The sequence below is a fragment of the Neoarius graeffei genome, chromosome 22, assembly GCF_027579695.1.
Source record: "Neoarius graeffei isolate fNeoGra1 chromosome 22, fNeoGra1.pri, whole genome shotgun sequence".
NCBI lineage: Eukaryota > Metazoa > Chordata > Actinopteri > Siluriformes > Ariidae > Neoarius > Neoarius graeffei.
Genome location: NC_083590.1, coordinates 20,435,324 through 20,446,639, shown reverse-complemented (window position 1 = coordinate 20,446,639; position 11,316 = coordinate 20,435,324). Strand labels below are relative to the sequence as shown.

Genomic DNA, 11,316 nt, shown 5'->3' with positions numbered 1-11,316 from the left:
ACGAGAAATGGAGAAATATACTTGTTTTAATTCTGGTGGGAAAATAAGAAAGTTAAGAAAAAGATCTGTGGAAATTTTTAATACAGAAAATTACAAACCCAAAGCCCTGATCTATCAAATATCATACAACAAATCAAGTGCGCAAAATGTTGAAAATAAGAATTTTTAAATGTTTTTCCTGCAACAGGCTTTATAGGGTTAAAGGTGTTTCGCTACTGTTCAGAGAAGTTTCAGAAGTTCTACTGAGAGGATTCAGTCAATCCAGTGTTAATGGAACAAGAGAGGATTCATGGTGTTAGAAGAATTACACACGATACACACCGACAGTTACAGCAAAATCAGTCACAGACTTACACACAGGACAATAAGAGCTAATCATTTTACACGACTTTAATTATTTTTATTCCAGAAAGAATAAATATAAAAATCAGTGCTAGTTAGTGATTGTAAGATATATTATTACCCAAAATCATAGAATATAGTTTATTTATTGTTTAACATGATAAATACCTTGCTTATAAAGAATCATCTAACATGCACATGAATACTGTCTACTGAACATCACAGAAATAAATCTTGCTGACTTTCTATACAGCAGTAAATACATAATCGGCAAACAGCCATTCAGTAATTTTTTGGTTGTAGAATTTACTTTTTTTTAGATCCATTCTTTTTTAAAGTCATGATTCTCAAACTTGGCTGAAGTGCTTTTAGAAAGGGTATTTTCTGGGACTTCTTTCCTTGACTTGATGACACCAACTCCATGTCTTGATGCATCGGCTGTGCTGTGATTATCCTGTTTTTGTCTCGCGACTCTGAATTGCTGCGTGTCCGTTGCGAGTTCTTGTTCTGAGTCTTTCCTTGAACAATCTGTGGAGCTTTTCCTTCATCTGATTCCTCTTGATAACTTGCAGGAGAGTACATGTTTGCAGCACTTGCCTGATTTTCTTGATCTGTAGCAAGTTTATGTTCTATTGCCTTATACTGTCTGGGTACAGAGGAGCATCTCCTGGATTTTGAGCTCCTGTCCATGGTCCTTCCTCTGCGAGAGTCATCGTTGTGTCCCAGTAACTTTTGCTTCATCTCAAAACTTCCTTTTGAGGATCCTACCAGCTTTACATCATCACCACTATGTGTAATCATAACACCCGAGTCTTTATAACGTTGGATTCTTTCAAGGATCTGTGTTTGTTCAGCAGGGGTATACATCTTCAGATATATTTCTTGGGTGCGCAATGAGGGGCTAATCTCCTTAATCTTTTCCAGAAGATGTGCTTTAGCTTTCTCACTGTTCTTTCCAAAGAGTGAAACCACTGTCAACCCTGCATCACCTTTTACCCTCATCTCAGTACCATAATCGTTAATCACCTTAACAACATCCTGCTGTTGGGAGAGTATAAAGTTTAAGGTATCTGTGTCCACTGGAAAGCTTTGAGGACTGCTGTGCGAAGACCTGGCCCATGTACCACTATCATAGCTTGGACACCTCCTAAGAGATCCACCTGAGGCTGAATCGCTATGTAATGGAGATGTGTGGTGGAGCAGGGTGAGACTAGATGGAGAATTTGCTGATAATGGTGATGCACCATCAGCAAGGGGGCTCCATCTATGAGCAAGCAGTTCACTGCTGTCCTGTGATTGATATTTTTGAACAGCATTCACTGGACTGCTTGCATTTCTTTCAGCATAGGGTGAATAACTGCTCTGAAGACTCCTGGGGGATCCAGCAGATGCCATCTCTCTATATGGAGATGATAATGATGGGGCACCATCAAGTAACTGACGCTGACTAACAGCATCCATGTTATGAACATTCCTCGACATGGACTTGGAAGCAAGTCTGTGATCCAAACTATTGTGCTCCGTGTCATAAGAGAAGCCGTTGTGAAGAGCTGATGGAGATCTATTATGCAGCTGATGTTCATGAACCTGAAGCCGTAGGAGCTCAGTGCGCAAGAGCTTTAGTTTCAAGAAGGAGCCCTTTAACTGGAGATGACTTTCACTGGATTTTGTTACATTAAAGTCATAATGTTTAAGGCACGTCAAGACATATTTTCGGTCTTTGAACATCCTCAAGTCCAGTATGGTCTCAACTCGCATGTCCACCTGAAACAGTATGCAGAACTTTAGACAATGATGCAATTCAGTTTTTGGATCATGTTCAGGAAATCTGGGAAATATCACAACTAAACTGTTTACGTGTAAGGATCTATGTGAAGAAGAAAAATATTTTACCTCAGAGAAATTAGCTCTCTTTACATGTATTGCATAAAATCTGGTGTCTACGTCTAAAACATGAGTACACTCCAAGACTCCAGGAACTAACACAAAGAAGACAAGATGAAAATTGAAAAGGTTTTAGACATTACTCTTTCTCAAGATTGTAATTAACAGTGAGTGTGTATCCATCTTCCATACCTTCAGCTGATTCAAAAATGACATAAGCCTGGGCTGGGGTAGCAGTTGGATAAATCACTGATAAAACATCTCCTCCAGAATACCTCCTCTTCTGGAAGTGAATCTTTAACTGATCAACCATCCGATCATGAGGAGGAATGCATGGAACTCCAAGCACTTCAATAACCATTGGCTCCATGATGACTTCAGTGCTAAAAAAAAAAATGAAAAGTGGACGGTTAAGTAGGCATATCAGGTGAAAATTCAATCCAAATTGCTTGAAACTGCTCTCATTGAATGCAGAACAACATACTTTTTACAGAATTAAAATATGTTTCTCTTTTCTTGAGATATTACAAATCAAAGATTGAAAAAAAAGGCTTTATTTTTAGAAAACTACCGTAATATTCTGTATGAGGATCACATGGTCCAAAATGGGTCTCATTAACAAATGAGATCAAATGTTTTTTCTTAACTTTATTTTTCAAGATATTTACATGGAAATTGGCAGGCATGTAGATGGCTGTATACTGAATGCAAAATTTGAAAAATTAGTAAAAACAAATTATGCAAATTTGTATTTAATTAGTATTAATTATGCTAATTAAGTAAAACAATTAAATCGGTACACTCTCTTCTTCAAAATATGCATAAATAAGCATTGAATGTCATTCACATCTACCATTCTCGATCAGAATAAAAAAAGTAATAAAAGATTATTTCAAATCGCCTGTTTGTGCTCTGTAAGCCTTTGTGTTTCTCAAAAGTAGGGCCTACTAGTGTTTCTATGAGAGAATATAAATGATTATTTTGATTAATATTCACAGCTTTCAAGGCGAACCTCGAAAAAACTGTGATCCACATCCAATAAAGTCACGTTATTTGAACTGAAATTGACACTCGCGTTTCTGACTTCCGTTTTTTTTAATCTCATTCTGACCACTAAGATCTCAATATTTTTCATCAAAACAACTACAGTTATATTCTAAAATATTCATTTACATGAATCAGTTTGATTTGAAAAAAATAAGTAGGTAAAGCTATGAAAACTCACTTCAAAGTATCCCATAAATCAGACCTGGGCATTTCCCGGCCCGCGGGCCGCATCCGGCCCTTTGGTTCATTCTGACCGGCCCGCGTAAGGTTAATTAGAAATTACAAAATAAATGTATTTTCTAATTTTACCTCATGAATGGACTGAATGTGCATTGCTTTTATTTTGAAGTTTTGTTCAACAAAAACGCAATGCGCGCGACATGAACATGACATGAAATCCCACGAAACCTAATCCCGCGATAACTACTTCCGTAATTTGTCCAGACCAACCACAAACTTGCACGTCATCCTTCAAACGGTCCAGCCAATCACGTAGTGCGACGTCACCAGCAGGCGCCGGAGCCGATCTGTAGATCTGATTCCTACACCGAATCGACTGATGATCATCTGTCAGCTGTGCTTCGCATCTCCACCTCAGACATTCAACCTGATTCTGATGCACTCGTTAAAGACCAACAGAGACTAGATTTCTCTCACTGAACAAATAAAAAACTGAAAAACACCAAATGAGGTGATTAGACTACAAATGTGGGCATTATTATTATAATATGATGTATCTTGCTTGATATTTGGAGTAGAAAGACAATATTGTGATGCCTTTATTGTGTTTTGGGGTGAATGTGACTGAAAAAATGGTACAAACGTTCACATTTTGTTAACCATTGTTTTGGGAAATTTGATTGAATAAATGACATTTTTTGTAAGGCAACCTCGTTTTTTCCATACTCTTACCAGTCTTAGCAGCTTGTAAAAACAATGTTATTTACTGCTTTATATAAAGAAATACAATTAATATTATGCAGAATTTAGTTCAGCCTTTTAGTCCGGCCCTCCACAAAATTTTCTGTTTCTCATGTGGCCCCATGGAAAAAATAATTGCCCACCCCGCCATAAACCATAACATCAAAACTAGCTGATGGAAAATTTTGCTGAATACTTCATCAGAAACAGTGAGAGCGAGAGAACATCCCTATAAAAGTTATGTGATTGATATTCACGAGTAATCCAGTCGGAAACCAATCAGAAGAGAGAGCCTGACCGCTTTCCCGTGACTCACAAAGCACCGGCAGTTTCCCAACGTGGGCGGCACGGTGGTGTAGTGGTTAGCGCTGTCGCCTCACAGCAAGAAGGTCCGGGTTCGAGCCCCGTGGCCGGCGAGGGCCTTTCTGTGTGGAGTTTGCATGTTCTCCCCGTGTCCGCGTGGGTTTCCTCCAGGTGCTCCGGTTTCCCCCACAGTCCAAAGACATGCAGGTTAGGTTAACTGGTGACTCTAAATTGACCGTAGGTGTGAATGTGAGTGTGAATGGTTGTCTGTGTCTATGTGTCAGCCCTGTGATGACCTGGCGACTTGCCCAGGGTGTACCCCGTCTTTCGCCCGTAGTCAGCTGGGATAGGCTCCAGCTTGCCTGCGACCCTGTAGAACAGGATAAAGCGGCTAGAGATAATGAGATGAGATGAGATGAGTTTCCCAACGTCCCGCGAGCAGAGTTGTACCAACTTCAACCTGCCATTACTCCCAAAGTACTGAACAGATCTTAACCAGATACATTTCTTTGGAAAGCAGAAATTATAAGCTTTTTAATTATGGTATTCACGACAGAAAATATTCAAGTTAAGCAATCATCATCATCTCAGGTCACTATTGCTGGCTATATTACTCTGGCCCAGTGTTGTGCACAGGCTCCTGCCAGAGTGGCAAACTTCTCAAGGTCCTCCTGTGTGCATCGCTCTGGTAGTTGCGGGCAGACAAGTAGGTGTTTCATTGTCTGCTCCGCTCCACAGTCACATGTTGTTTGTTCATCTCTGTTATATCCCAATTTCTTCATCAGAGCTCTACATCGTCTGGTTTCAATTCTAAGATGGTTTAGGCATGACCATATCGGCCATGCCTTGTTGGATCCCAGGGGGAGACATTTGCTGGGGCTCAGGTTCAGTTTGTGAGGAGCTGTCTGGAGGTGGTCTGTCCACATAGTCAACCTTTGATTGTGAGCGTTGTAGTGGAATGTAGAAAACTGTGTCTTGATTTGAGTCTCTTATGTGCTGAAAGAGTGGGTGGAGAGGATCATTCTCTTTTTTGAGTTTCTCCATCTGGGCTGAGACTGCTCTTCTGATGACAGGTTTGGAAACTCAGATGAGCATCTGCATGGACAATTTTCACAGCACGGCCAGCGAGCATCTGATATGCCTATGTTAAGGTAACAAAACAATTATGTAATCTAATGTTTATTAAAACCTGGAGTTTTGTTACATTTTAATAGTTTCTCTTCATGGCCATGAACCCCCTAGTTCAGCACATTTATTCAAGAGAAAAGCTTCTCACCATTCTCACCCAACTCCTAATAGGCCGAACACCTGTCAGCAGATAAGCTTTTTCCATTTACCCCAATCTTTAAATAATTCAGCTTCCATTACAGAGTCCAAAAATATCGATCTTATTGTAAGCCACTCAGTAATGTTTTGGATCCATTGCTTTCTTGGCCATCCTCCAGGTCTTTTAGTTGTAGGTTTCCAGATGAACCATTTCTTTGGTATTCTTTGGTCCTCCATTTTCATCATATGACCAAACCACCTAAGTTGGGCACACTCCACAAAATTGAGGACACTCTCCACACCCAGTTCTTGTCTAATTTTATCATTCCTGATTTTGTAGAGTTTGGTTGCAACCTTGATCATTCTAAGAACTCTCATCTCCGCCGCCTGCACTCTACTCTTGGTCTCTGATGTAAGGGTTCATGCTTCACAGCCGTAACATAGTATTGGTCATAGAATGGTATTATATATGTACTGTATATTTTCACTGTTCGAGGTATGTGTTTGTCTTTTAGAAGGAGGAAGAACAGGTTCACAAACAGCATTCTCATGTTGAAAATATTCTCCAAGTATTTAAACTGATTGACTTGCTTCAGGATGACTCCATCAACTTCCACTTTCATCTCCTCTGTCTTTCCGAGGTTTAATTTTAATCCATGTTCCTTTCGCACCATGTTCCACACTAGGACAGAGTTGGTTGAGGTCAGTGGGTCAGGCTCAATAACTGCTACATATGTCATCAGCGTAAGCAAATTTATCTTTCATTTCATGATCCCTTTCTCCTTCCCTCTCATCTTTATGCCCATGAACCCCCAGATCAGCACATTTACCCAAGAGAAAAGCTATTTCACAAAATGAAGGATTAAACAAATAGGTTTTCCACCTAGACATAAAGATTGAGACAGTATTCGGCTTTGTAGGAAAAAAGCTCCGAGTCTTATTGTAGCCGTCATTACTCTTGGTACAGTACTAACCTGGGACTAGCTGGACAAAACACTTGGGTTACACAAAGTCTTTTCCTTAAGGTTTCCTGAACATATTCACTTAAGTTTTCTCCTCATCTTGGTCTTATCCTTCAGGAATCCCTTAAAGTTTGTGAAACTGTTGCACAAAAAAAAACCTTAACAACCAAAGTGAGGAAAAGAACTGACGGTACCTCTGACTCCATCTCAACTGCAATATGGTGGCGTTTACAGCGATAGTAAGGCAGCTGGGCCATAGAAGGTTCACGCTGCACGCTGCACGCTACACGCGTGTAAAGAAAAGTGGACAAACGTAGCATGACTTGCTCTGGGCCATAGAACGGCGTTCACGTTGCACGCTGCACACTTCACGCGTGAAGCGAGAAATGAACATGCACACTTTTTTCTAGGCGTGAAGATGGAAATTCCAGTCAATGCATGCGGTCACCGCCGCGCCAGCCAATCAGAACGGGTCTAGGGAGATAACTCTATGCTTTCAGGGGAAAACTTCAGAAAAAATATAATTGAATGGTATAATTGAAAAATAGTTCTTCATCGGGATTGTCAAGCAGATTATAGAATGTTCGGTGAAATTCACCACGGGTTTCTCTCAGAAGGAAGTGTTCTCGGCTCCAAATTCTGTTCCTTTTTCTCTTCCTCTGTCTCAGTAAAAGCAGAATGAGGCAATCGTCGTCATCCGAAGAGTCCATATTGTTGGTTACTCGGTCAAAGTAGAACAGACGCAACACGTGAACATCCAAGCATGAAGTTTAATGGCCCAGGGTCCGGTTCTTCACGTGAACGTGTAGCGTGCAGCATGCAGCGTGAACCTTCTATGGCCCAGCTGCCTAAGGAACGCTTCCTGAGAAAAGTAGAAAATAAACTGTAGAATATCTTTCAGTGCAACAAATCCCTTGAAGTTTTTATTTAACTAAGGAAACCTTTTAAGGGATTCTATGAAACATCCTGAAGTAAATCCCTCAACTAAGGAGAATGTTGTGCAACCTGCCCCTGACTGAACAGATTGATCATAATAGACCGAAAGGTCATTCAGATAACGTGCTGAGAGATCATTTAGTGCTTTATAGCCAGTGAAATGTGGATAAGAAAAGAAGGAAGTGATTAAATCTTTGAGTTCTTGTAAGAACTGTTTATGGACTTCCCTATGCAACAAGCATACTGGAACATCCAGCCAGCAGGGCATTAGAAAAGCATAACCCACCGGTAACAACAGCATGAGCTAGTTTTTTTTGCATCACATTGTTTCATTTACAGCATTTACCAGACACTCGTATCTAGAGCGACGTACGGCATATCCAGAGCAGCCTGTGGAGCACTTCGGGGTGAGGTGCCTTGCTCAAAGGGCACTTTAGTCATTCCTGCTAGTCTAGGTAATCAAACCGGTGACCTTTTGGTCCCAAAGCTGCTTCTCAACCATTAGGCCCACTTAAAGAAGAATTATATCAATAAATACATCCTCATGCCAGTACAATCTAAAACTCAATCAGGGAGGTTAATACAGTATGGAAAAAAAAAACAACAACCACTAAGTGATTTACATACTTCATGAAGAGATAGGGTTGTAGACAGGTGAACTAAACTTCAGCCATTTCTGTACCCAAGTGTAAACATTAGAATGTGGTGTTTTTTCCAGCTCATTCACCTTCACAGGCATGAGGCAGCGGGCAATACAGGGTGTGATTCAAGTACCTAGGGGCTATTCTAACTCCACAGGGTACTATTCATCTTTTTAATAAATCGACCTGCCTCACTTTAACTGTGGAACAACCACAAGCTGGCCTAGTGGTTAGCATGTCCACCTCTTGACTGGGACATCGCAAGTTCAACTTGTAGTTGGGTCATACCAAAGACCATCATAAAAATAGCACCTACTGCTATCTGGCAAGGCACACTGTAATACAGATGTGAGTAGGGAGTCAAACTCTCACGGTTACCAAAGAACCAGCCCCTGACTGTAACCTTAACTGTGTAATAGGCGAGAGGCCAAGGGCTACGGAAACAGAGATTAGCGCCACACCCATGTGCTTCAAAGAGCTGGGTAGTACTGGGACAGGAAACTGCCTGGGAAGACCAGATCCTGGCCTGGGACGGATTCTGACTTTTTTTAACTGTGGGAAAACAAGTTTTAAATAATAATAATAATAATAATAATTTAGAAGAAGAAACCTTTATTTGTCACATGCACATTTCAAGCACAGTGAAATTCATCCTCTGCATTTAACCCATCTGAAGCAGTGAACACATGCACACACACCCAGAGCAGCGGGCAGCCACACTACAGCGCCCAGGGAGCAGTCAGGGGTTCGGTACCTTGCTCAAGGGCACTTCAGCCCAAGGCCGCCCCACGTTAACCTAACTGCATGTCTTTGGACTGTGGGGGAAACCGGAGCACCCGGAGGAAACCCACACGGACACGGGGAGAACATGCAAACTCCACACAGAAAGGCCCTCGCCAGCTACTGGGCTCAAACCCAGAATCTTCTTGCTGTGAGGCGACCATGCTAACCACTACACCATCGTGCCGCCCATTTAGATAAGCAGGTAGAATCAGTTCATTAAAAATATGCTGTTGTTTTTTAACCACAAAGAACAATGTGTGGCAGCACAGTGGTGTAGTGGTTAGCGCTGTCGCCTCACAGCAAGAAGGTCCGGGTTCGAGCCCCGTGGCCGATGAGGGCCTTTCTGTGCGGAGTTTGCATGTTGTCTGCATGGGTTTCCTCCAGGTGCTCCGGTTTCCCCCACAGTCCAAAGACATGCAGGTTAGGTTAACTGGTGACTCTAAATTGACCGTAGGTGTGAATGGTTGTCTGTGTTTATGTGTCAGGCCTGTGATGACCTGGTGACTTGTCCAGGGTGTACCCCGCCTTTCGCCTGTAGTCAGCTGGGATAGGCTCCAGCTTGCCTGCAACCCTGTAGGACAGGATAAAGCGGCTACAGATAATGAGATGAGATGAGGTAGAATCAGTTCATTTAAAATGTTTGTTTTTTTTTTAACCACAAAGAACAATGTGTGTGCTCCAGGACGCCTAGATAGTTTCTGAAGCCAACTTCCAGGTGAGTCAAATAAATGACTCAAAACTCGATTCGTTTAGTTCAAAAGAATTGACTCATTATGATCAACAACAAGCACTTAACGACAACTCAAACGGTGCATAGCGTCTTAAACCGAGAAACAAACATCACAGCTCACTAAAACAGGAACTCACTCACACAGTGAGTGTGTATAATAGTAATAATAATAACAACAACTTAGACAAGCAGGTAGAATCAGTTCATTAAAAATATGTTATTGTTGTTTTACCACAAAGAACAATGTGTGTGCTCCAGGACGCCTCGATAGTTTCTGAAGCCAACTTCCAGGTGAGTCAAATAAAAGAATCCAAACTCGATTCATTTAGTTCAAAAGAATTGACTCATGATCAACAACAAGCACTTAACGACAACTCAAACGGTTCATAGCGTCTTAAACCGAGAAACAAACATCACAGCTCACTAAAACAGGAACTCACTCACATAGTGTGTATAATAATAATAATTTAGATAAGCAGGTAGAATCAGTTCATTAAAAATATGTTATTCTTGTTTTACCACAAAGAACAATGTGTGTGCTCCAGGACGCCTAGATAGTTTCTGAAGCCAACTTCCAGGTGAGTCAAATAAAAAAATCCAAACTCGATTCATTTAGTTCAAAAGAATTGACTCATGATCAACAACAAACACTTAACGACAACTCAAACGGTTCATAGCGTCTTAAACCGAGAAACAAACATCACAGCTCACTAAAACAGGAACTCAGTCACACAGTGCGGGTTTATTATCAATAAAGTACGAAATCTTACTTGCATTAATGTGTGTTAAGTGCGTGGCGCCTGCAGATTCATCCCGGAGTAAATAATCACTAACGCGCGCGCTCTAACGTTCCTGAACAGAAAGTGAAAGTGAGCCCGAGAGCTACGTCACTGCTGCCCGGGTTGTACCGAATCCTGGACAAAGCACAAATCGTGTCGCTTCCGGTCTTCATCTGATTGGATTACAAGCACTGATCTCTGCATGGCTCATAAACTTGTCAGAGTGAAGCCATCTGGCCGCCATATTATCACGCACACTGGAGCTGTACGATCATAGGAAGCCACACAAAACTGGAAATGCTAGTCATCTAATAGTTGAGAAAACACACACACACACACACTGGACATGTTATGTGAATGGTTGATTTTTGTGTGGTGTTTGTGTTTTAATCATAATGTACAGTATTCAATACATTTTCTCATTCAAGAAGATTACTGCAGATATTATTATTATTATTATCTCATCTCATTATCTCTAGCCGCTTTATCCTTCTACAGGGTCGCAGGCAAGCTGGAGCCTATCCCAGCTGACTACGGGCAAAAGGCGGGGTACACCCTGGACAAGTCGCCAGGTCATCACAGGGCTGACACATAGACACAGACAACCACTCACATTCACACGTACGGTCAATTTAGAGTCACCAGTTAACCTAACCTGCATGTCTTTGGACTGTGGGGGAAACCGGAGCACCCGGAGGAAACCCATGCGGACACGGGGAGAA

The 11,316-nt window shown here is 41.4% G+C and overlaps 1 protein-coding gene across 6 annotated transcripts; it reads right to left on the bottom strand.

The window, feature by feature from the left end:
- Window positions 1-80: 80 nt before the first annotated feature.
- si:dkey-154b15.1 (uncharacterized) lies at window positions 81-10,678 on the bottom strand. 6 transcript variants are annotated; one of them, XM_060904596.1, is made up of 5 exons: window positions 10,586-10,678; window positions 3,452-3,945; window positions 2,419-2,609; window positions 2,236-2,321; window positions 81-2,106 (listed from the first exon to the last, which is right to left on the bottom strand). In XM_060904596.1, exons 2-5 carry the CDS (start codon window positions 3,502-3,504, stop codon window positions 649-651), a joined length of 1,788 nt encoding a protein of 595 aa, XP_060760579.1. In that variant the 5' UTR covers window positions 3,505-3,945; window positions 10,586-10,678; the 3' UTR covers window positions 81-648. The 6 variants fall into 6 exon arrangements, with proteins under 6 accessions (XP_060760579.1, XP_060760582.1, XP_060760581.1 ...); XM_060904599.1 differs by lacking the exon at window positions 3,452-3,945 and having other exon boundaries at window positions 9,742-10,678; XM_060904598.1 differs by lacking the exon at window positions 3,452-3,945.
- Between the last annotated feature and the right edge of the window lie 638 nt (window positions 10,679-11,316).